Source organism: Chrysemys picta, chromosome 15 (genome assembly GCF_011386835.1).
Source record: "Chrysemys picta bellii isolate R12L10 chromosome 15, ASM1138683v2, whole genome shotgun sequence".
NCBI classification, from domain to species: Eukaryota; Metazoa; Chordata; order Testudines; family Emydidae; genus Chrysemys; species Chrysemys picta.
Genome location: NC_088805.1, coordinates 26163478 through 26188943, shown reverse-complemented (window position 1 = coordinate 26188943; position 25466 = coordinate 26163478). Strand labels below are relative to the sequence as shown.

The 25466-nt window shown below is 39.8% G+C and overlaps 1 protein-coding gene and 1 long non-coding RNA gene across 2 annotated transcripts in view; one reads left to right on the top strand and one right to left on the bottom strand.

The window, feature by feature from the left end:
• LOC101944206 (uncharacterized) overlaps nt 1–25466 on the top strand; it is a 49751-nt gene that overhangs the window by 17860 nt on the left and 6425 nt on the right. The window contains exons 20-34 of the mRNA XM_065568532.1: nt 1574–2261; nt 5707–5785; nt 7449–7546; nt 10073–10210; nt 10736–10836; nt 11746–11872; nt 12752–12834; nt 14135–14228; nt 15766–15978; nt 16713–16863; nt 17797–17936; nt 20478–20635; nt 23224–23314; nt 23849–23967; nt 24763–24973. Of these exons, the coding sequence (XP_065424604.1) occupies nt 1574–2261; nt 5707–5785; nt 7449–7546; nt 10073–10210; nt 10736–10836; nt 11746–11872; nt 12752–12834; nt 14135–14228; nt 15766–15978; nt 16713–16863; nt 17797–17936; nt 20478–20635; nt 23224–23314; nt 23849–23967; nt 24763–24973 (2491 nt within the window). The remainder of the gene's footprint in view (nt 1–1573; nt 2262–5706; nt 5786–7448; nt 7547–10072; nt 10211–10735; nt 10837–11745; nt 11873–12751; nt 12835–14134; nt 14229–15765; nt 15979–16712; nt 16864–17796; nt 17937–20477; nt 20636–23223; nt 23315–23848; nt 23968–24762; nt 24974–25466) is intronic.
• On the bottom strand, nt 236–1436 carry LOC101936190 (uncharacterized). The gene is made up of 3 exons (XR_010592800.1): nt 1305–1436; nt 924–976; nt 236–372 (listed from the first exon to the last, which is right to left on the bottom strand). It is a non-coding gene; the product is annotated as an uncharacterized LOC101936190 (long non-coding RNA).

Below are 25466 nucleotides of genomic sequence, written 5' to 3'. Positions count from 1 at the left end.
CAAAACCTCTTGCAGACATAAATTCCACCTCCTCCCCCCCCCCTTCACAGGTGACCTCTTTACAAAAATATATATGTACTGTATGTTGTGGTTTGAAATAGATACATTTAGAAAGATGCAGTTACTGCATAAAAGCAGGAATTAAAAAAAAAAAAAACTAGACTTAAATGGGATATATTAAAAATTGCCAGGAACTAGCCTATTTTACTGACTAAAGGCTCCATCTAGCCTGGTATCTTGTCTTAAACAGTGGCCTAACACCAGTGCTGCAGCAGGAGGTGACTCAGCTCTGCACAATCAACCTGGCCAATTATGCACTACACTGCCTGAAGATGGAGTTGTGGGTGGAAGTTCCAACTGATGATCACCTGCCTTGAAGAATAAAGATTAATAGATCATGTAACTTTTAGCCTATTTTTTACTCATCTGTATATAATTCTTTAATTGAAACTGGACTCTTTATTTTAGTATCTTGCAACTTTGTGTTCTATAGGATAATTATGAGGTGTATAAAGCATTTATTTTCTTGTATCCATTTAAAATTTAAGTGCTCTTATCTTATGGGACATGATAAAAAATAACAGCTTACTTATCTATCTAAAAGTATATAGTCTTTATAATCTCTCCCCACTCCTCTTTCTAAGCAAAAATATTTTGCTCTTCTAAATCTGTTCTTGTATGGAGGTTTTGCCATCTGTCCTAGCTACTGGATCATTTTAGAGACAGAGTTGGGGGTAGCTGTTTCATGCTTGGGACAATTTGAATGGGATTGTAAAGAAAAATGATTGAGTAATGGATATGACAGTAAATGTCTCAATTACTATTTTTATTCATATCATTAAAACACATGTCTCAAAGTCTCATTTTCATAAGGGAGAGGCTTTAAAAATGACTGAATTTTCCCAGTTAAGGAATTTCCTTACCTCCAATGGATGAGACTTAGAGCAGGCCTGAGAGGTAAAGACAATCCAAGATTCTGAGGAAAGAAGAGGACAGTTTATTTTTTGCTGATGAAGCAGATTTTCTGTCCTTGCATCTCCCTCCAAAGGGCCTGGGGATTTACTTTAATGCTAGTTTCAAAGTCCTCCCCTTTGGGGTGGAGGAAAGTGTTTTGTAGTTTGCTGAGGACTGGATCCATTTGCCACATCCTTGGGGATTAATCAAGCCCACAACCATCCCTGATCTACATTTTCCAAACCCAAAGCTAGCTAATGAGGTTTTCCAAACCAAACTGCTGTTTTTCAGTCCCTTCTTTGTTAGACATAAGATAATAGACCCAAACTTCAGTGGTTAAGCTGAACTACCTTGAAAACTGGGGGGGAGGGGTAAAATGTGACCCAGATGGGAGCTGGGTCTGGTGACGCTTTCCATGTGGGTTGTCTCAATTGAAGGTGCCTTCAGTAGGGAGAAAAGGTGTACTCTTAACTCGAGGTAACTAACTAATACAAGATAAACGCCTAGTGAAGACCGGGTAGTTGTAGTTTTCACACAAGTTAGCAGGCTCCCTACAGTTTTAAGGCGCCCTTCTCTGCCAAAAGCGTTGGGGTTTTACGAGATAACTGACCCGGCTCAGGTGTGTGGCTGTAAATCCTGAAAGGAGCCAAGGCTCAGTAGTTTTCATCAGGCTGGAGCTAAGGGACATCAACCCCTGGGAGGAGAAGGGGGGTGAGCTGGCTGATCTCCGTGGTGTAGACAGCAGGCGGTCCGGGGAACTCGTTGGAACGCTTCATCCCGCCTCGGGTAGTGAATTCTCCTTTCACCTCGCTCCCCAGCCAGAGCGCCGAGCGAGCCCCGGCCCCGGCCCCGGCCCGGCTGGCGGCTGCTCTGAGAGGAGCCTCCGCCCTGGCCCTTTTCCCCGCGCGCTCTGCCGCTCGGCCCGGGGGCGGGGCGGAGGAGCGCAGGGCTCGCCGCCGCTCGGCCCGCGCTCCCCCGGCCTGCTGAGAAGGGTTAGACACCGGAAGCGGCTGGAGTTGCTGCTCGCGGACGCAGGAGCTGAGCTCTCTCCATGGCCCCGGGGATGGGGGAGCCCGCCAAAGCCCGCGGGAGGCGGTCGCGCTACAGGGCCCGGTGATCCTCTTCAGCCCGTTTGGCGTGTGGGTGCCGGGTGGCCGCAGCCTCCCCCCCTCTCCGGCCCAGGGCTCATCATGGGCTCCCTGTTCCGCAGCGAGAGTATGTGCCTGGCCCAGCTCTTCCTGCAGGCGGGCTCGGCCTATGAGTGCCTCAGCGAGCTGGGCGAGAGGGGCCTGGCCGAGTTCAGAGACGTGAGTATGGGTGTGGGGGGATTTCCTATTCCCTCCTGCCCATCTTCTCCGCCCGAGACACCCCCCGCTTCCTGTCCCCTTCTCTCCCAGATTCCTCCTCCTCCTGCCCCGTCCCCTCCCCCGCGACTCGCCTTCTGACTCCTGCCCCCATTCCCCCCTGCCCCGTCCCCTCCCCCGCGACTCGTCTTCTGACTCCATTCCCCCCCCCCAATTTCCTCCTGCCCCGTCCCCCGCGACTCGCCTTCTGACTCCTGCCCCCATTCCCTCCCCCCAATTTCCTCCTGCCCCGTCCCCTCCCCCGCGACTCGCCTTCTGACTCCTGCCCCCATTCCCCCCCCATTTCCTCCTGCCCCGTCCCCTCCCCCGCGACTCGCCTTCTGACTCCTGCCCCCATTCCCCCCCCATTTCCTCCTGCCCCGTCCCCTTCCCCGCGACTCGCCTTCTGACTCCTGCCCCCATTCCCCCCCCATTTCCTCCTGCCCCGTCCCCTCCCCCGCGACTCGCCTTCTGACTCCTGCCCCCATTCCCCCCCCATTCCCCCCTGCCCCGTCCCCTCCCCCGCGACTCGTCTTCAGACTCCTGCCCCCATTCCCTCCCCCCAATTTCCTCCTGCCCCGTCCCCCGCGACTCGCCTTCTGACTCCTGCCCCCATTCCCTCCCCCCAATTTCCTCCTGCCCCGTCCCCTCCCCCGCGACTCGCCTTCTGACTCCTGCCCCCATTCCCCCCCCATTTCCTCCTGCCCCGTCCCCTCCCCCGCGACTCGCCTTCTGACTCCTGCCCCCATTCCCCCCCCCATTTCCTCCTGCCCCGTCCCCTTCCCCGCGACTCGCCTTCTGACTCCTGCCCCCATTCCCCCCCCATTTCCTCCTGCCCCGTCCCCTCCCCCGCGACTCGCCTTCTGACTCCTGCCCCCATTCCCCCCCCAATTTCCTCCTGCCCCGTCCCCTTCCCCGCGACTCGCCTTCTGACTCCTGCCCCCATTCCCCCCCAATTTCCTCCTGCCCCGTCCCCCGCGACTCGCCTTCTGACTCCTGCCCCCAATTTCCTCCTGCCCCGTCCCCTCCCTGAGACTCGCCTTCTGACTCCTGCCCCAATTTCCTCCTGCCCCGTCCCTCCCCCGCGACTCGCCTTCTGACTCCTGCCCCCATTCCCCCCCCCAATTGCTCCTGCCCCGTCCCGTCCCTCGCGACTCGCCTTCTGACTCCTGCCCCCAATTTCCTCCTGCCCCGTCCCCTCCCCTGAGACTCGCCTTCTGACTCCTGCCCCCATTCCCCCCCAATTTCCTCCTGCCCCATCCCCTCCCCTCCCCTCCCCTGTGACTCGCCTTCTGACTCCTGCCCCCATTCCCCCCAATTTCATAGGGTATGTCTACAATGGAAACTTCAAAACATTGCTGTGGGAACACTCCTGCGGCAGCGCTTTGAAGTGCAAGTGTGGTCATGCGCGAGCTCTCTCCTAGCGCTCCTGGTAATCCACCTCCATGAGGGATTAGCTCCGAGCCTGTCTACACTAGCGCTTTAAAGTGCTCAGACTTGCTGTGCTCAGAGGAGTGATTTTTTCACACCCGTGAGCCAGCAAGTTAGAATGCTATAAAATGTAAGTGTAGACATACCCTAATAGGCTTCCAAGAGGTGGGATAATGCTTGGAAAATTGAAATAGTCCCAGAGATGCTGGGTTGGGTGGCAACTCAAAGATCCACTTATGGTGTAACTAATCTCTGAAATTTCAACACACACTGGCAGATAAGTTTCCTCTTTAACTATCTGTAGTAGCTCCATAATCTCCTGAGGCAGATCATAAATTAGAGATGGAGAAAACTGATTAAATAACTCACTCAATTTCCCTGCCACTGGAGGGAAAATTTGTGCATATGGCAAAACTACCTAGATTGGTGAGGGCCACCAATGCCGCTCCTCATCCCACAGTTGCTTTAAAGGGACTGTATGGGAAACACCCATTTAATTCTAAGGAAAGGTCAGCAAAGCAATGCCTCAAACCTTCCAAAGTGTGTCAACACATCCAGAGGAGATTCTTTCCTAACCCTGGCCTGGAGGTTATTTAGGCCTTGATTTTATAATCAGATCTAGGTGGGTGAACCCTCACATCCATGTGGAACCCCTTTGACTTCAGTCTTGGAGTATATGGTCTCAATTATTATGAATGCACATCCAAGTGGTAGGCCAGTGGAAGCATCTAAACTGTTTAAAAAGATGCAGAGTTCATTTTCTGGTCACATCAATATTGCTGACTCTCTTTTTCTGCCAGTTTTAAAGCATACCTGTTTCTGGAGGTATTCACAGAATTTCCTTAGCAGGTGAAACCAAGTCCCTGCCTAATGTGAAATAGAGGTGGTCAATAGCTAAATTTTGTTTTTTGTCTGTCTGATTCGTTGTGATTATCTGGGTGATCTTTGCTTAATGACTGAAACTTCAGAATTTTTTTCCAACTTCCTTTCAGATTTTTTAATTAGAAGTAACTTCTGAAGGGAAACTGGAAAGTAAAGATGGTAGATGGGAAGAAAATTATTTATAATAATAATTAACACTAAAACTGTGTTTAAAGACAACTTATGTCCTGTCATCCAAACACCGTTTTAGGGTCTGATTCTACAACTCTTGTTTTTGTGAGTAGTACCATTTGAAGTCAATGGGATTAATCCTAAAAGGACCACTCGCATGATTAAGGGTATTATTGTCAGGCCCTTAATTTTTAGTGCTGCAGAGAAAAGGAAAACAGTGGAAAATACTATACATACATATTTTCAAGCTGATAATACAAAAACCATGATGATAATTCCAACCCTAAAGTTGAATACACATTCATGAACACTACACATACAATTTATGACATTGGGAGAGTAGCTTTTAGTAAAATGAAATTTTTGTACTTGAATTCACTTTCAGTTTCCTCTGAAGTTCAGTGACAAAACTCCCATTCACTGCAGTGGGTGTAGGATTGAATCCTAAATCTCTCTCTTTAATTTGGAGTCATAAAGGCACTAAATTAAAAAAATAAAAAATTGGCATGGTTTCTCAATTGGATGTAATTATTTTTACAGTCTGCTGAAAAAGAGGCAGAAGGTTTTGATTGTTCTGTTTTAATTGAATTTTGTTGTTTGAAATCCCTTTACATCTTCCTAAATGAAGAGGAGCATCTGCTGGGAGGAGTTACCTTTTGTGGTTCTAATTCCAGACTACCCAGTTTTAGTATCATAGCAACAGACTTCAAATGAAACAGTGCTGGTTGGCATTCATGGGCCCTGATCCTGCAAACTCTTACACGTTATTAGTTTCGTTGAGTTCATTTGGATTGTTCACGTTTGTAAAATTGTTGAGCACAAGTGTTTGTAAGATTGGGGTTCTAAAGTCGATGAACCAGTTGTGTTTGGAGGAATTACAGCTGTGATAAATATTTAATGAGTATTTTTCCTCCTTCACCCTCAGCTCAACCCCAGTGTAAGTGTATTTCAAAGAAAATTTGTGGTTGAAGTGAAGAAGTGTGAAGAAATGGAAAGGATACTTGGTAAGCTTTGTTTTAATATTTTAATTTCTCAAACTAATCTCTTAAACTATGTCTTTACTTAATTAAAGTTTACGTAATCAGAGTACTACTACATTGGAGATCTTATTTATCTGTGTTCTTTTATTATGCTGATCACAACAGAATTTGAGCACTTTGAAATCTGAGACTTTCTTTTATATATTCTGTAGAGTCTATGATGGTTAGAAGTTTGGGAATCAGAATGGTTCAGCGAATAGGTCACTGTACTGAGAGTGAAAACAAATAGATGTTTCTTAGACTGGGTCTATGCTACAGTTGCTATGACGACAACTACTGTGCTGCAGCTGTGCCATTGTAGTATCATAGTAGATGCTTCCTACGTTGGCAGAAGGGTTTTTTTCCATTGGTGTAGTTAATCCACCTCTCTGGGAGATCAACAGAAGAGTTCTTCTGTCGACCTAGCTGCATCTACACTGGGGGTTAGGTCAACCTGTGTATGTTGCTCAGGGTGTAAAATTTTTTACTGGCCTGAGTGACACAGCTAGGCCAATCGAATTTTTAGGTGTTGTCCAGGCCTTATTTTGGTATTGACACTTTGTGTTTCCTTGGGCAAGTCACTTAACCTCCCTGTGCCTCCAGTTCTCCAGCTGTAAAATGAGTTTAGTGATGTCTGTTTACCTTTGTAAAACATTATTTAAGTGCCCAGTAAATATTTTTAATAAAAAACATAGGGTGGTAGAAGACTTGCTAAACCCTATTGCTGATAAATTACTGCAACTGTTTCAACATAAATTCTGTTTAAAATTCTGGTTAAGAAAATGGAACTTTCTCTCTAGAATGAATTCCTTAGGAATTAAGTAGATTAGTGCACAAGGTGGCCTTCAGCTATTGAACTTTCAAGCACTCCTGAAAAATAGCCTTCTGTGCCCATAATTACGTTCATGTGCTAGTAGATTAGTGGTAACTAGATTTTTTTTAAAATGGAGTTTCAACTTGCTTCCATTTGTTGTTGGAAAAATATCATAAATTCTCTTTATGGAAATGTTTTTGCTAACCTCTTATGAGCTGTTTGTTTAGGTCATGTAAAACCCACATTCTTTTCGTACGCTTAGTAGCTGTCTCAACTCTTCCGTTGCTCTGCATGTGTTGCATTTATTGTCAAGGCTACCCTTGCCACCTACTTTGAAGAATCTTTTCTGCACACATGGATCAGTGAGCAGGACATCAGTTTTTGCAGAAGGCATGATTAGGGGAAGGGAGTCTCCTGAGGAGGTATCATGAAATGTTAAAAGTTTCTCAAGGTCCTTGTGACTGACATTTTTCTGCAAAGACTTAATGGCTGAAGATATTTAATTCCACAAATACTTAAAAGAAAATTATGCCTTGTATGTTAAATGACCTTCCCCCTCCCCCCCCAATAACTCCATCACCTTGTATCCCTTTTAAAGGTCCTCAGTACTCACTAGCTTGACAGACTATATCAGAATCAGAAAAAGATAAGATCTGTAGAGCCTGATTTTGCAATATCCTTAGAGCTCTCAATGACTGCTGACAGGGTACTCTGTAGCTTTCAGGGGGTGTTCAGGCATGTTTGGACCCCTAAGTAAGTTATCTAGGCAATATGTTTTGAAAAACATTGCATAATACAATTCTTTTTCCAATTCTGTTTCTGTTCTTACTCCAGGATTTCTAGTTCAAGAAATTAAGAAAGCTGATATTCCTCTTCCTGAAGGAGATACTGCTCCGGCTGCCCCTCATCTTAAACACATGTTAGAAATCCAGGTAACTCTTTAAAGAATTTTACAGAAATGAAAGGGTAGGATTGGATCTTGGAACTGAATTTTGTTTTCCTTCATTTTGGAACAAATCCTGAAAATTTGCTGTTCTCCTTTACTAAACTGCATGCTGCAGGTGCTCAGTGCCTTTTGGTCTTTGACCTTTATGTTTTTAACCTAACCGTTCTGTGCTTAATGCTGCTATCAGGTTGGCATAACTTAGAAAAAAAAATGTCTTTACTTCGCGCTCAAGCTTTCCCCTCTGTAGCTTTTTCTCTTTCAGCCAGTGATATGCTAGAGACTGGCGTGCAGATGTGGTATTGATGTGGGCTTTTCTGTGGCAGAGCTAAAGTTAACTCTTAATTCTTTGTCTTTTTAACTCAGAGCTTGTTGGCATCTCTTGTTTTGACATACTGAGTATGCTGGTTTACCTGACTTGTCAGGATTCCCAAACAAATTGTTAACTAGTGTGACTGTAATCTTTTAGTCTTGTAGGTCACTTTGGGAATGTACCCAATATTGCAGTCCTTTAGCATATGGAGGTCAGTGGCAGTTGTGAATGTGAAAGTTGAGCAAGCAGCTGATTTGTTTAGATGCGGTTGAATTGATTTCTATTTACAGTATCTCGGTAGAAACAATTGTTTGTAAAATGCAGAGATGAGTTGAATGTCAGGGGTGGCCAAACTTACTGGCCTTTCAAGCCACATACTAAAATCTTCAGAAGTTTAAGAGTGGGGCAAGCCTGCTGGGGCTCGAGGCGTCAGCCCTACAGGAGATGCCTGCTGGGGCTGAAGCCCCAAGCCCCCACAGGTGCGCCCCATGGGGCTGAAGCCCTGCCATCCCACCGCAGGGCAGAAGCCCCAAGCTCCTCCCTCCCCAAGTCTGGTAGGCAGAGAATGAGGGGAGAGCAAGGGGTTCTGTGAACTGCACTGTAAAAGAGCTGCATGCAGCTTGTGAGCTGCAATTTGACCACCCCTGGTATGTTTTATAATCTCTCATTCAAAATTCAGTCATTCATACCGTAAAACCTTTTAGGACCTAATTCTGATTAAGAGCTGTCCAGCTCTGGTACAAGCTAAGGATGCACAGAGGCAGCCCTAATTTATGGTACTGATGCCAGTGGTGTATCAAGCCTACACAATGCAAAGTGGAGTAGGCAGACTGAAGGATCCAAACCTTAGTGCTTAATAATTAAAACATTGGGAATCTCTTGCATCAGTGAGGCAAACTTATAAAGTTTTAAATATTTCTTATTGTGTGAATATAGATGTTAGATCTTTTTAGTGAAAAAAACTAGTAAGTTATGGGATTGTCTTACCTTTCCTTGCAAGCTAAGTAGGGATTTAACTAAGGACTCTGCAAGTGTCTAAACATGCAGAGTTTGCATTGAGAAATCTGGGAATTGAAAGCATTCAGTACTTTGTATAGATGAAACAAAACAAAAGAGATCCTGGGCTAGAAAAAGATAGCTGGCCAGATTTTCTGTTGGTGTAACTTCCGTCAGGGCTGGATTTAGGGGCAGGAGGCCGCCTTGGGTGTTGGGCTTGGGGTACTGTTTTTGTTGTTAGCGTCTTATATGACCGGGATAAATCATGCATACAAATCGTGAGACAAAGTAGTGAAATGGTCTAAAAATGCAATAAAAAATAAGGTATTCAAAAGTTTAACAAATGGGGTGGGGGGGGGGAGCTGAAGACGCTCCTCGTTTATGGTGCCATTTGGTCTAGGGCTGGCCTTGACTCCAGTGACGAAGGCCCCGATCCTGTAAACATTTAGGTATGTTTGTAATGTTACTCACTTTGTCAGTCCTATTGATTTTGATGGGAATATTCATGAGTAAAGTTATGCATGGGTGTATTTACAGGATCTGAGTATAACATTATAAATTTTTTTGAAAAGGAGCCCTAGACTATGTAATATAAAAACAAAAGGGTGATTGGATAACAGGTTGGACACTTTTGGATAGTGAATGTGGGAGAAAAGGAAGGAAAATAAAGGATGTGTCTTTTATTTTCAGTTGCAGAATAAATACACTTTCTTCTTTGAGGATTTAAATAATTTAAGCAGAGCTGGAAGTTATTCTGATTTCAGTATCTTGTCATCATCTTCTGCCAAATGTACTAATAGGCATTTTTCACAGATGATTTAGATTACAAGATTTATTGTAGCTCTTACTTAAATTAAAATATATAACCAGTAGCAAATAATTTTTGGACTGTTTCCTTTGCTCTTACTTTCAAATGAATTAATTGGGATGACAAAATGTCAGTTCTAGAACAAGCTGTAAAAAATAGACTGCTAGTTGACTGTCTTTATTATCAGAATAAATGGTCAAACATTCCTTATTTTAGGTACATATATTGTTTAATTTGACCAGATTGAAGACTTAACTGTCTCTGATGCTCTCCTTGATTGTTTTTTTTTTTTTTTTTTAATGATCATGTTTGGTAAAAAGCATTAAATAATTAGAAATAACTATGCCCAACTTTCAATGGAGAGGGAAAGTGATACAGTGTCTTTTTCCATTTTTTAGGAACAGTTGCAGAAGCTCGAGACAGAATTGAGGGAGGTGACTAAAAACAAAGAAAAGTTGAAGAAAAACCTGCTTGAGTTGACAGAGTACACATACATGTTGCGGATCACACAAACCTTTATCAAAAGACCCGTTGAGGTACTGTGTATACTCCATAGGGAAGATTGTATTTTCAGGGAAAATTCTGTCTTATAAGTTTATTAGTAATTCTATAACTTGGCAGTCTTTACAACAACATGCAGTGTCTTGTCCTTTATTATTGTTTCTATTGTGTAGCTCCTGTAGATCCCAGTCAGGGATTGCGAACCCATTGTGCTAGGCTTTGTGTACACATACACAATGAAAAGGCAGCCCCGCGCTAAAGAATTAACAGGTTAAGAATCTAGTCATTGAAATGCTTTTATTGCAGCCTAGTAGAAATTGGATGAAGGAATGACTTGACTTTTTATATACACAAGTTGCGGTTAAAATAGTGTCATAGAATCTTTGCAACAATATTTTTGAATGCTGACAAAAGGCTGTTTACCTGAGATCCTGAAACCTCGCTTGTCTGAAATCCTATATGGGACATTTTTTTTCATTGAATTTTTAGTTGGTTTTATGATATCAAATTGACTAAAATATTGAACTTCCTGAGAGTTATCTGTATCTTTTGTTTCTCAGTATGAATCCTGTTTACATGCCAATTATGAGGAATTCCCATCTTTAGAAAATGATCCTTTGGTGGACTACACTTGTATGCATCGGCTGGGTGCCAAGCTAGGGTAGGTAACATTAAAATACGTGAACAGAAATCTTATTGGTCAAGTGTGGCAGATCAAGCCTTGATGCACTGTTGTAAAACTACTCTAAATATTGGGCCAGATCCTCAGCTGGTGTAGCTCCATTTACTTCAAGTGAGCAATGCCAATTTATATTAGCTGAAAATCTGTCCCACTGTGTCTTAGACTTACCGGGCCAGATTTTGACATTAACTTAATAGCAGTAGGATTGGCCCCAAAATACTACCAAAAATCTTCATTAAACTGATATACATTGTGCGTAATACAAATGCTTTGCGTATAATAATAGAATGCAATGATCTAGTGTGGTGCCTTTTTTATCCCAAGGTAATTACGTAGCATTTTAATGAACTAGTAATGATGACATGAAAGTTGTAAAGATAATAACATTTTTAATACTTAACACATACATATTTTCAAAGTGATGTACAAACACAAATCCTCATCACTCTTCTGTGAAGTAGGTAATATCACATTTTGCAAATGGAAAATCTATGAGGTGCAGAACAATTGAGTAATTTGCACCTGGGTACAGAGGGAATTTGTTGAGCTGGTTCACAGATGTGTGCTCAGACCAGTACTCTACATTTTTCTTCCCGATGTAGAATGTACTATTTGCGTATTGGTTTCAGAGAGGTCGCCGTGTTAGTCTGTATCAGTAAAAACAACGAGGAATCCTTGTGGCACCTTAAAGACTAACAAATTTATTTGGGCATAAGCTTGCGTATTGTACATTGTAGAGTGGAAATAAAAGAAAATTGGTTAGCATTTGTTTGGTATGACATTTTGTTCTATAAAAATTCTGATGCTAAACTATTATAATTAGTCGTCTTAGAGAAAATATATTGTCAAGTTTTGGTTTACTCTTATAACATGTCTGTTTTTATATAGATTTATATCTGGTTTAGTTCACCAAGCAAAAATTGAAGCATTTGAAAAAATGCTATGGAGAGTCTGTAAAGGATATACCATTCTTACTTATGCAGAGCTGGATGAATGTCTGGAAGATCCAGATACAGTGAGTAAACGTCATAGCTACCATTTCATTATGTTTACTCATCATACAATTAGATAAGATGATTCTCAGGGGAAGGGTCATTAGTCGTCCAGCAGTAGATAAAAAGGGAATGTTAATGAGTTTTCAATATCTTTGGGAATTAAAACAAAACAAAACAGATGTTGGTCCTGATCCTGTTATCACTGCAGGAGTAAGAATCAGCAGTTTCTGTAGTTCAGCTTGACATATGTGGAGTCTCATTGTGAAATGGTGATGGTTTTATGGCAGGATATCCTGAGTAAGGTACATGGCATTAATGACTACTTAGGTATTTATTAACCAGTCACGTACAGTGCTTTAAATATTATATAGTTTTATTTTAATCTGCTATTACAATAATAAAGGAATGTTTGATCATCTGCAAAGATTTTTTTCTCTAAACTTTAAACATTAAAAGATTCTACGTTAAGACTGCCTCACACTGCTGTACTCTGTTTTCTCTATTGAAAATATTGTTATGGATCTAATTTGTAACACTATAGTTCTTAAAGGGTGAGCTTTTCTTGTATTACAGATATTTCTAAGGTGAATAAGAAAAAGAGTAGAAAAAATTGATTTCTCTTTTATCCCCTCTCAAAAGGTGTGTGTTAATCCAACATAAAGAAGAAAAAAAAGGCACCAACACATTTTCCTTTTCAGGTCTCTTTTAAGAGTATGTGAATTTTATGCTGCTAATGGTGTTTCTCCTGTTATCAAAATTCATTATTTTGCTTCAGAAATTTTGTAAAATTTTGCCTTTTCAACCAATAAGAGTAACTGGCAATCAAATATTGTCAAATTGTGGTGGAATTATAAATCATAATTAAAACAAACAACATCCATTTATTTGTTTATTTTTAGGGTGAAATCAGAAAATGGTTCGTGTTTTTAATATCCTTTTGGGGTGAACAGATTGGCCAGAAGGTTAAGAAGATATGTGACTGGTGAGAAATAAAACTAATTTCATTTTTACTGAATATTGAATAATGTTGTTTAGGTTTTGCTTATGGTGACTATTTCATTACTTGGGTATGCTGATTTCATGGGACATTTTTGAAGATTTAATTTTCATTATTTCTGCTTGTTATTTTTCCAATTGTAATCAAGTTTTATAGTTATGTAATGTACAAAGAAATGTCCAAATCCTTCTATCTAAGATCTCTATTCAAGTATTTAATTTAAGTATGCAACTAAAGAGTGACCTTATCAACTGGATATATGCTAACATTTCTATTGTTTCCTATTTGAATTTTGACTAAAGGACTTAGGGCCAGTCACCTTTCATTGAGGTCAAATGCCAGTCTTTCCATTGACTTCAGTGGAATTTGAATTAGGCCTTTAATGGGTCAAATTGTATACTGTTTAGTGTTTTCATAAGTCCTGTTTATTTTTTTTCTTTGTCAAATGTAAGCAGCAGTCTTTTTTGATTAATTTTGCAGTTTCCTGTTTTAGTTTTAAAACCATTCACTGGCAGTACTTTGCTTCAGTATCTCTGCTTTTGTTAAGTAGGCCAAATAACAATAGAGGGGGAACAAATACTACCTAATGCTTTTTCATTTGTAGTTCTCGAAGAATTTTACAAAGGAGGATAAGTACATTAGTTTCCCCATCTGTAAAATGGAAACAGAAGCACGGAGAGGGTTAGTGATTTGACCAGGATCATACATGGTCTGGGGCAGAGCTCTGAAGAGAACTTAGATCTCCATACTCCCAGTCCGGTGAACTATCTACTAGACTATGATTAAATCAAAAATACAGAGAGCTGTTTTAAAACCATCAGTAAAATAGATTGTGAATTGTCTGAAATTAATAAAAATATTCAGGTGATTTGGATAGTTGAATGGAGTGAATTCTGAGAATTAGGGAGGGAGTAACAACAATGGCATGTCGAAGTTCTGTGCAGACGTGATCCAAAACCTCAACAATCCTTAGCCCTTACCTGCAGTGTCCTTCTCTAGTCCTGGCCCTCTTCTGGGCAGTGACTGCCAATCATGCCATATTATGTGGTGATGTGTTATAGTGCACATGGGGACTGAGACCAAACTTCTTATGATCCAAGATCTGTGAAAGGGAAAGGTGGTGAGTACAGCAACCCAATTCATCACCTATCTATGGCCTCTCAGTATTTTTCACAAGTTTTCTTGGTCAGGTAAGACTCACACCTATAAAAGCTGATCTACTCCTTACAGATCTTTTTCAAGTGCTTGGATGTTTAATTCAGGCGTCTGTATTTTTTTCCTTCAGCTATCATTGTCATGTATACCCCTATCCCAATACCACTGAGGAGCGCAGAGATGTTATTGAAGGACTAAACGTTCGCATTCAGGATCTTCATGTTGTGAGTAAAATGTAACTAGTACCTTCTTCATTGAAGATATTGGAGCATAGATAACCACTTAGCCCATAGTTGCAGTATTAATTATGTTGATACATCTATAATTTGATGCTGTGTACTTATTTTTTTCAAGTGCCCAAACTTTTGTTGGTAAAAGGTACTGGAGATTTTTAGATATGTAGTAGTTGTGTGGTAAAGCAGTCAGAACAAAGGACTAGAGACAGTAGGATGTGACCAGGAGCAAGTCACTTGAAAATCATGACCTGGTTCAAAACTAGATATTGTACCTGAGTTGAGTTGACCTGCGTAAACACCTTATAAAAAAAGGACAATGATGGTAACAGGGTTATAGAAGGAGAAACATGGGCTAGTTGTCAGAGCACAGGATTGTGAGCCAGGGATTCCTAAATTCCTATCTATGATCTTGCACTGGCAGTGTCCTTTGGCAGGAAACTTAACCACTTCATCTAATTCCCTTTCTGTAAAATGGAGATGTTAATACTTATGTACTATCACAGGATGTTAGAGATTAAATTAGCTAATGTTGTACTGTGCTTCGATGGTTAATAAATATTTGATAAATTACATATATCCGAAGTGCTTTGCCAAACTTTAAATACTATTTAAATACTAGACTCTTACTAAAAATATGACAAATATACTTCAAGAATTAAGCCTACATTTTCAAAAACCTTCCTTTATCTTTTAATTCTTTTGTAATGAGTTGTTTTTATGAATTAATTACATTGTGACATATTTATTTTGATGTGTTAAATAAAGGGAGTAAAGGAAAAAGGTCAGTGATGAAGCCTTTCTCCAGGCTCTCTCCTCTCTTTTTTTGCAAAATAGCTAGCTTTCCATAGTACTGTAAAAGACTGAGTTGATGTTGTCATGCTTGAAAAAGAAAAAACACACCTTTTCCAAGGCCTTGCATGAGCTTCTGTAAATTGGGCTTCATTTTCAGAATGTTCAGCACAAGGAGGATGAGGAAATAATACTTGGACTCCACTAATGTATTCTGCTTTATTCAATCTTACCGTTATGCCAGTATGGAGCTCTGCTAACTTCACTGAAGTTTCACCTGGGTACCAATGTCCCACCCATGCACATCTACCTGCAGAGGAAGAACCTTAATCTTGCCAGTTCTGTTTATTGTAGTTCAAGGGCAGCCGTAATAATATTAACTACCACTTTCAGCAGCAATTCCGTTGTGACTTGCAACTGGCCACCTCTTCTACATAAGTGTGACTTGTGCAGATGACAAGTTCCACCATACAATGCTGCATCTTGATCCAAGTGATGGATTGCTTGTATCAAGAATGGCACATTATTTGGTAAGAACTATAGTCTCTGTGGTCTGCATCTCTGTATTAAAATCAAGGCAGCTGCAGTTCCTTCCACTTTATGTAGGTTAGGTCTGTCCTTGGGGCTCTTAGCAAGTTAACAATATGATCCATAGTTGGGCAAAGTTTTGGTGCTCCTCCTGTAGTAAAACTTTCATCTACATTTTCAATTACCACTAATTTTTCCTTTGACAAAGGTGCTGCATAAAACTGAGGATTATTTACGACAAGTATTATGTAAAGCATCAGAATCCATTTATACCTGGGTTATCCAAGTGAAGAAGATGAAAGCCATTCATCATGTACTAAACCAGTGCAGTTTTGATGTCACAAATAAATGTTTAATTGCTGAGGTTTGGTGCCCAGTAGCTGATCTGCCAAACTTGCGTCGAGCACTCGAGGAAGGATCAGTAAGTCATTTTATGTGGTTGTGTGCACACAAATTCAAAACTTTGAATGTTTTGAGCCAACAATAAAGATAAGGAAAGAAATAAAACAATGTTACTTGAGAGGGAAAAGAGCTGGACATAGGTAACTCCTTACAGAGGTTAAAGGGCCCGTGTGGGCTCTTTCCAACACTGTAATTGAGTAGAACCCCTGTTGGTATCAGTGGGAGTTTTTTTGAGAGTATGGACTGCAGGATTGGGCTCAAGGAATGAGTTGGCTCACAAGGCCATATGAAATCACCCTAGAAGGCACTAATTTGGCTTGTATAAAATGATAAAATTAGCTTTGTCAGAATAAGCTTGGCGTTACAGTAAATTAGACTATTTGTAATAGCAAATCTTGACTTTGTTTCATAAGTATCTATTACTTATCTAATTTCATATTCTGTAACTATTTGTTTTCTTTCTGTAAAAAGATTTAAGTATAAAATGGTCATTGTGGATATTTCTAGTAGAAAGAGAGGCAAATGTTAGACTTAGGGCACTTGAGAAGATTGTTGCAGATTTGAAAGTTACTCAAACTGCAGTGTACCTCAGATATAAGAAAGTAAGTTTCTGTTATGAAGACAAGTACCTTACAATTTCTGTTTCAGTGGACATTGTCAAAATCAAAATAATATCTCTTCTGGGTTAGCAAAGTACATGTCCAGTATGATTTAATATAATTTATTTTTTGTCCCATTTCATTCTATAACTAGAGAAAGAGTGGAGCTGCAATCTCTTCATTCATGAACACCATACCAACAACAGAAACGCCTCCAACTTTAATACGTACCAATAAATTCACTTCGGGGTTCCAAAACATTGTTGATGCTTATGGAGTTGGGAACTACAGAGAAGTTAATCCAGGTTTGTCCACTGACAGTTGATGAAATCTTGCACTGCATTAATTATTTATTCATTTCTCCTAGCAGTAAAAGGGCATGTGCTTAAGTATCTTGTTGAATCAAGCCCTTAGTAAAGGGGAAAATGTTGACTTCTACATTCCATTGTTAATGGCCAATTTTAATTTTCAGTATTTTATCAAGAATGCAAATAGTGCTCTGAGGAACAAGGAAGGATCTGATTTCCAATGTATTCTCTCAGCACCGCGAAAGATGGCAATAGCTAATTATGGTATCTCCACCCGTTGTCTTGGTAATTTGTTTGCTTTTGTGAGAGAAGAATTGGGAAGAAAAGATAATCATGAAAATGGGAAACCTTAGTTATGGTATTGATCTTACACCAATATGGAGCTGGTCATCCAGAAGGAACCCAAAGTACTTTAATAACTATACAGAGTCTGTGATGCATTGCTGCAGCCATCTCTGACATGACAATGAGGATAAGATTCTATTAGCTTTACGGATAAAAATAAATCTTTATTTTTTACTCATGTTAGCAGTGTAGAGTCAATACAACAATGGGGGAAAGAGCTGGATTCTCTTCTTGCTCATGCATCATTATAATCAGAATTGTTAGCTAATTTCCAATTGCAGAATCCTCATTAGTGTGGTCCTGCATGAGCCAGAACCAACCCAGTTTAAGTGTGTAGGGCTGGGAGCTCGAGCATCTTTGGATATGTAAACTCAACAAACTTGATATGGAGTGACTGTGAGATGATAAAAGTAGAACTCCATCATACCATTTTTAGGATTACATTAGAGAATGTAACTGCCTCTTTATATTAATTTAGTATAACTTTATTAGGCAAAATTCAGATAATTGTAATATCACAATAAATATGGTTGCAATTAACCCGAGTCTGTTGTGCTGTTTTTTTGTTTTTTTTTTTCCCCCCAGCCCTCTACACCATCATCACCTTCCCCTTCTTATTTGCTGTTATGTTTGGAGACTTTGGACATGGTCTTCTAATGTTTATCTTTGCCCTCTTGATGGTACTCTATGAAAACCACCCTCGACTAACGCGATCACAAGATGAGGTAAGCTTCCCCCATCCCCCCCATCCCAAACAAAACAGTATTTAGATAATTTTAATAGGACTGTTATTGTTGTTCTGAAAACTTTGTTCTTTGCGCACATATAAGATACTAATTTTGGTTGCTAAGGCTACTATTCACTCTGGTCCAGATGGATAAGGAAACTTGGTCAGAAACTAGCTACAAGAGGACAGTTTACTTCCTTTTAAAAATTTGTAGTGGTACTGATGGCAGTAGTGATCATTAGTCTCGGGATTTCCTAGTTTGCATGTTGTGATAATCCCCTTCTAGAGGCATATGATATCTTTTCAAAATATAATTATTTAAATGGAATATAAATAAATAATAAACACATTTTAATTGACAGGGTAGAAATAAATGGCCAGTTTTCAGAATGGAGAGGTAAATAGTGGTGTCTCCCAGGGGTCTGTACTGGGACCAGTGCTGTTCAACTTATTCATAAATGATCTGGAAAAAGGGGTAAACTGGTGGCAAAATGTACAGACAGTACAAAATTAATCAAGATAGTCAAGTCTAAAGCGGACTGCGAAGAGATACAAAGGGATCTCACAAAACTGTGTGACTGGGCAACAAAATGGCAGATGAAATTCAGTGTTGATAAATGCAAAGTAATGCACACGGGAAAACATAGTCTCAACTATGTGTACAAAATGATGGGGACTAAATTAGCAGTTACTACTCAAAAATGAGATCTTGGAGTCACTGTGGATAGTTCTCTGAAAACATCCGCTGAATGTGCAGCGGCAGTCAAAAAAGCTAACCGTGTTAGGAGCCATTAGGAGAGGAATAGATGAGACAGAAAATATAAGGCCCCTATATAAATCCATGGTAGGCCCACATCTTGAACAGGGTGTCCAGATCTGGTTTCCCCCATTTCAAAAAAGATATATTAGAATTGGAAAAGATACAGAGAAGGGCAACAAAAAAGATTAGGGGTATGGAACAGCTTCTGTATGAGGCGAGATTAAAGACTGTGACTTTTCAGCTTGGAAAAGAGACAACTAAGAGGAGATATGATAGAGGTCTATAAAATCTTGACTGATGTGAAGAAAGTGAATAAGGCAATATTATGGACTCCTTCACATAACACAAGAACTAGGGGATACCTAATGAAACCAGTAGCAGGCAGGTTTAAAACAAACAAAAGGAAGTACTACTTCACACAACGCACAGCCAACCTGTGGAATTTGTTGCTGGGCTATGTGAAGGCCAAAACTATGACAGAGTTCAAAAAAGGACTAGATAAGTTCATGGAGGATAGTTCCATCAATGGCTACTAGCCAGAATGGTTAGGCATGCAACACCATCCTCTGTCTCTAGCCTCTGTTTGCCAGAAGCTGGGAGTGGATGACGGGATGGATCACTCGATGATAGCCTTTTCTGTTTGTTCCCTCTGAAGCACCTGGCATTGGCCACTGTCGGAAGAGAGGATACTTGGCTCAATGGACCATTGGTCTCACCCAGTATGGCCGTTCTTATGACAAGAGCTGAGCCAATCAAATTGTGAATTAAAGACTGCTGCTGCATCCCTAACTCACTCAGTCATAGTAGAATGTTGTGAAATTTTAAATATCATATTATGGGTCAAATTCTGCTCTGCTATATTTGTGCAAAAGTTCATTGTCTTTAGTGGCATTGCAATCACTGTTGCATTGATTTTTGCTCAATGTGTGCTGGAGCACCTAGTCACAATGGGCTGACTTGAGGGCAGAACGAAAACTTTAAATGCTAATTTCTTCCATTGTTTTTGTAAATTTTCATTACTCATAAATGAAACTTGCTGCAGGATAGTTTTAAAGAGATCATCAACTTGAAATCTAATTAATTAAAAAAAAAAGATTGTCCTCAAAAATATGAAGCCAATTTGCATGTATAGTGTTGACTCACTTTTTTTGTGTATGGAGAGTGCATGCCTTGTCAGAGACAAACTTAGTCCAGGGTAAGGCATGGACTTGATATGGCCTGCAAGACCCTTTTAAGGTGATATTAAATGAATGACAACTACAAAAAATGAACACGTTAGCATTCTGAAAAATGGTCATAGCAATAAACTAAGCTCTTAGTAGAGTATTTGGTGGTATAATGACTCCAGGATAGAGAGAAGGTCTAGGTTTGTATTCTGTGAGTCTATGTATGAGTCTATATAGGTTCCTCAAATATACAGATTTAGTTTAAAGCAAAAATGTGACTTTCAGACTACATTTGTTGTTGTTGTAGTGATAGTGACCGAACTCTTGCAAATCTATCATGCGATATTAAAGGTATGAAAGGTGAGATACAAATTGGGTGTCTTTAAAGAGAGGCACTAATTTATTAAATGATGTCTTCAATCCAGATTGTCTGATATTTTCCCCCTGGTTTTGTCTTAGTTTTCTTTATATCCTGTAATAATTGTTCATATGGATTTTTAACTTATAATAACTTATAATAACTTTAATGTGGTCATGTGCTCCTCTTGGAAATGTGCAGATAATGAAAGTTCACATAGCTCTCGCTAACAGTGCTGTACTCCAATATTTACAGATCATGAAAACATTCTTTGAAGGGAGATACATAATTTTGTTGATGGGTCTGTTTTCTGTATACACTGGCTTGATCTATAATGACTGTTTTTCAAAGTCATTAAATATATTTGGTTCTGGATGGAAAATTTCCGCAATGTTTGAAAAAAAGATCTGGCGGTGAGTGGTACGCTTTGTTTACTATACCATTAAAACAAATAGAGTCTTTTCTAAACATTGTATAATTCCCTTCTGTTTTGCCTTCTTAAATAGACTGATTTAATTCCTTCATAAAATGTTATCATTAAGAGGTTCCAAATCCTTCCCAAAGGAGTAAAATGCCCTTATTTTGAACAGTAGTACTTGAGAAATTATTTGGGGGCAGAGACACATTATTTTGTCTGTAAAGCACAATGTGCAATTATGTCAAGTATCAGAGGGGTAGCCGTGTTGGACTGGATCTGTAAAAAGCGACAGAGTCCTGTGGCACTTTATAGTCTATAAGGTGCCACAGAACTCTTTTTCGCTTTATGCAATTATGGTGCAGTATAAACAATAATTCTAGTCATTTGGGATCATTTCAGTATTTTATACTGCATTCAAGTTGATGACCCTCCTGGAAAATGTTTCTTGACCAATCCCATCACTTTCTTTGTTTGCAAAATTTATGTAACTGCTGGGAGACTGGTCTCTTTCCCTTCAGAAGAAATACATCAATGCTTATTGTCTTAAAAATACATGCATCTGTACCAATGATAGCAGCCCAACATTTATGAGTAATCCCAGAGTAACAAAACAGCAGTAAGAACCAAAGAGTAATTTAGTGGGGAGCTGATTACACTCCTTTTGGGTCAGATGATCTACTAGGATTTTTAGTGGTTCTGGCCCGGTTGTTTATTGAAAGAAATATGACTCGGTATACTTTCTTTATAAAATTTTATTAAAAGCAAATAAGCAAACAAAATTAAAACCAACAAAAATGTAACTAAGGTTACACTATTACACACACTACTAAACTAAACTTGATTATTGTATTGTTTTACCTAAGATCAAAATAGGGTCAAAGAAAAAAAATGACAATAACCGTGGATTAAAACTAATCCATTAGCTAGTAAAATCAATTCTTATAGTCCCTAAAATAAGAAATTGTTTTCTGAGGCCTTCTCTACACTGCTGGGGGGGAGAGGGGAAATTGATCTAAGTTACGCAACCGCAGCTACGTGAATAATGTAGGTGAAGTCGACGTACTTACATCTACTTACCACGGTGTCTTCACTGCGGTAAGTCGACGGCTGACGCTCTACCGTCGACTCCATCTGCGCCTCTTGCCCTGGTGGGGTACCAGAGTCGACGGGAGAGCGCTCGGCGATTGATTTATCACATCTAGACTAGACACGATAAATCAACCTCCTCTGGATCAATCACTGCCCAACAATCCAGCGGGTAATGTAGACAAGCCCTTATAAACCCCAATTTAGATTTTGCCCATGGTAGTGCAGTCAGTTTAGCAAGTTGAATATTTTGATTATCAAAGCCAAATTACTGTTACTTTTAAGCTATGTCGTCAGAGTAAATTGGAATTTCCTCTTTAGATTTCAACAGTGGTTGCTCTGTTTCCTTTCTGAACACAAACTTTAACATCGATCTTCTAATATGCAATAGTTAGCAACTTTTGATAAGCAAGAATTATAGATGGTAGTTTGTAAATGCTGTTACCAAAATAAAGAACGCACGCAGGCTCTGATTTTTTTACAAAGCAGAATTTCTAGGGTAACTTCAGTCTGCTGGTTATTCTTTAGCACCTTGCCATGTGGTTAATATTCATAAAATGCTAATAAATATTCAGAAAGTACTAATATTCATAAATGCACTCAGCACACATTCACACACTTAAAATAGAAAAAAAAAACGGGACGTCTCCTTGTCAAAAATAAAAAACGAAAAGGGGGAAAGTGAAATGCTTAAGATAAAATAGAGTTTGAATGCTTCAGCTCTTGTAGGCTTCAAACTCACGTGGTATTAGAACTGTCACTGCAGTTAAGATGCCAGGTAATGACAGAGTTGTCAAGTACCTTATGCTAGCAGGGTCTTTCAGTGCTAGGAGACTGGTTAGGCTAACATGGCCACAGTCATTGTGGTCTTCTCCTCTTCGGATGGCTATGGGATTGGAAATTAAATCTGGAATCTTTCCTATCTAGATCACCAGTATGAGTCCACTCAGGTTGAGAGTGATCATAAGTTGTTGCTATGTGATATTTGTTTGGAGGATTATGTGAAATAAATTGGTAGCTTCAGCCAAATTTCTTGGGCACATTTAGCCATATTAAAAAAACACCACCACAACCAGCTTCTTTGTTGACAGTTTCAACAGAGGCCAAGAACTGAATGGCTATTGAACTACGTGTCTCACCTATAGTGGTGTCCTTTCTGGTCAGAGCTGACCTACATTGTATGAGGGAGATTATGCTGACACTGCACATACTGCATCTGTTCTGTGGATAAATAGAAAAGCATTTTCAGGGGTTGCCATTCTGGTAACTATAATCAGTACTTAATTCACCTGGGAATAGTTTAATATGTTGACTGTTTATCTTACTATTATTGTGCTGAGAAATCCCTTTATGCGTCCCTCAACCTTCAGATCAGCCATTTATTTTCTCTCTCTCTGCTAAACAAGAAAGTAGGAAGGACATTCTGCAGAGGTGAAAGCAATACATGCTTACTATTTTTAAGCAACAGGATCTGATTGTGTGTTTCTTTTGCCACAGTCTTGATGATTTGAAGTCTAATCGATATTTGACATTGGATCCAAATGTTACTGGAGTGTTCAATGGAGTTTATCCTTTTGGCATAGATCCGGTTGGTGCTTTTTCTTTAAATTTACCCATTTGTGATGATCAGTGCTTTACAGCTCATAAGTTAAGTGTGACAACTGCTTAGTATATAGGCAAAACGTAAGGGTACATATTATGAGTAAATGCAGATTTCCATTTCCCCTTTCTCCCATGAGGATGATATCCTCTTCTAGTGATTCAGAAAGAGATGTAACTAGTTTCTTCAAACTCATTTTTGCTTGGGATCTTAGCTGGAATTAGAATTCAGGGGTATGTCTACACTGCAGTTAAATACCCTTGGATGGCCTGTGTCAGCTGACTTGGGCTTGGGCTTGCGGGGCTGTTGAATTGAGGTATAGACAAGCCCAAATGTCTACACCACAATTAAATAACCCCTTAGCCTGAGTCAGCTGACATGAGTTAGCTGCAGGTTTTTAATTGTAGTGTAGAATTATCACAGGTTTCCTGAGGAGAGATTGTGTTACACCCCGAACTAGGCATTTTAGGAAAGTCTATTTCATCTTATTGATTTCTCTTTTATTTTTTATTTTCCCTTCAGATCTGGAACCTGGCAAGCAACCGTCTCAGTTTTTTAAATTCTTTCAAAATGAAAATGTCTGTGATTTTTGGAGTGACTCACATGACTTTTGGAGTTATTCTGGGGGTCTTTAACCACTTGTAAGTATGGGAAGTTAAAGTTAAATGAATGTGGCAATAAACACATGCAAGCAAATAAATGTGACATTTTCTGATCAGTATTTATTATCTGAGATTGGAAGGAACTAGAATGTTTTTGAGAACTCCAGCAAAGGCAATGTGAATTCACTGTGAAAATTGCTTTACAAAGGCAAGTCAGTTTTTGCTTGAGATCCTGATTTCCTTGGAAAAATATAGGAAGGCCAGTGTTATACAGAAAAATCTGCAGCCTCTGAGAAGTGAGATTTTGTGTTGTGCTTCTAGAGAAGGATGGGTTTGGAGCTGCCACTTTTGGGCCCCTCCTAACCTCTTCTGTGTAACATTGTTAATGCCTTGGTTTTATCTGAAACGTTAATGTTCTTTTTGTTACTCGGGTCCCAATCCTACAAATATGCATATGCTGAACTAAAGGCATGAGTAGTCTCATTGAAATCAATGGGATGATTCAGTTCTTTAAAGTTAAGTATTTGCATAAGTGTATGCAGGATTCAGGCCCCTGTTTGCAATAATTTTTGTTTTCTTTTAATTGAAAAGACTTTTGCTTCCTCTATTAAGGCCCTGAGACCATTGACATCCATGGTAACATTTCTTTTGAGTTCAAAGAATCAGGATTTGGCTCATAATTTCTAATACAGTTTCTATTTCTGAACACTCTCAACTTCCATTGATGCCACAGGGCTTGAGGGCTCTCAGCACCTTATAGAATTGGACACTATGTGATCTTTCTATGTAAAAGTTGTTCATCATTAATTCTTTTTCTTTTTTATTTTTTTTTAGATATTTCAGGAAGAGGCACAATATTTATTTGGTTTTCCTTCCTGAACTTTTATTCATGCTGTGCATCTTTGGGTATCTTGTATTTATGATCATCTTTAAATGGCTAGCTTATTCTGCAGAAAACTCCAGATCTGCTCCCAGCATTCTGATTCAATTTATTAACATGTTTCTATTTCCCACTAGTGGAATGGACACCTTTTATACAGGACAGGTTAGTACTACTCTTATAAACTGAAAGGAGGTTGATAGAATTCAGAAGATCATATGTTCTTTAATAGTGTGATTGAACACAAAGTATTATCTGAATGTTAAATTAAGCTAATGTCTGCCTCTAGTGTGGGGACAGTAAAGAGGTTGTATCAGGATTATTTTAAAAGATAGATAAATAAAAAGCACATCCATTATGACTGACTGAGCATTTTGCTCTTAAACTTCATCTAAGCTTTTGTGTAGATTTAAAAAACCCCAACACACTTGCTATTTCTAGAACAAAATCCTGTACTCCTTGCTCAGGCTAGCTTTGATTCTCTTTAATAAAAGGGATGCAGAACAGAGCACAGACTATCTCTTCTCTCTTAGTTTTTAATGCTATTTTGTGTACCAAAAGAATTTTTTTAAGCTTGGAAATTGGCAAGCTTGCCTGCCTTTTGGGGCCAATCCAGAAGATGAGCACCCACAACTGCTATTTAAGGCCCTGAATCAGC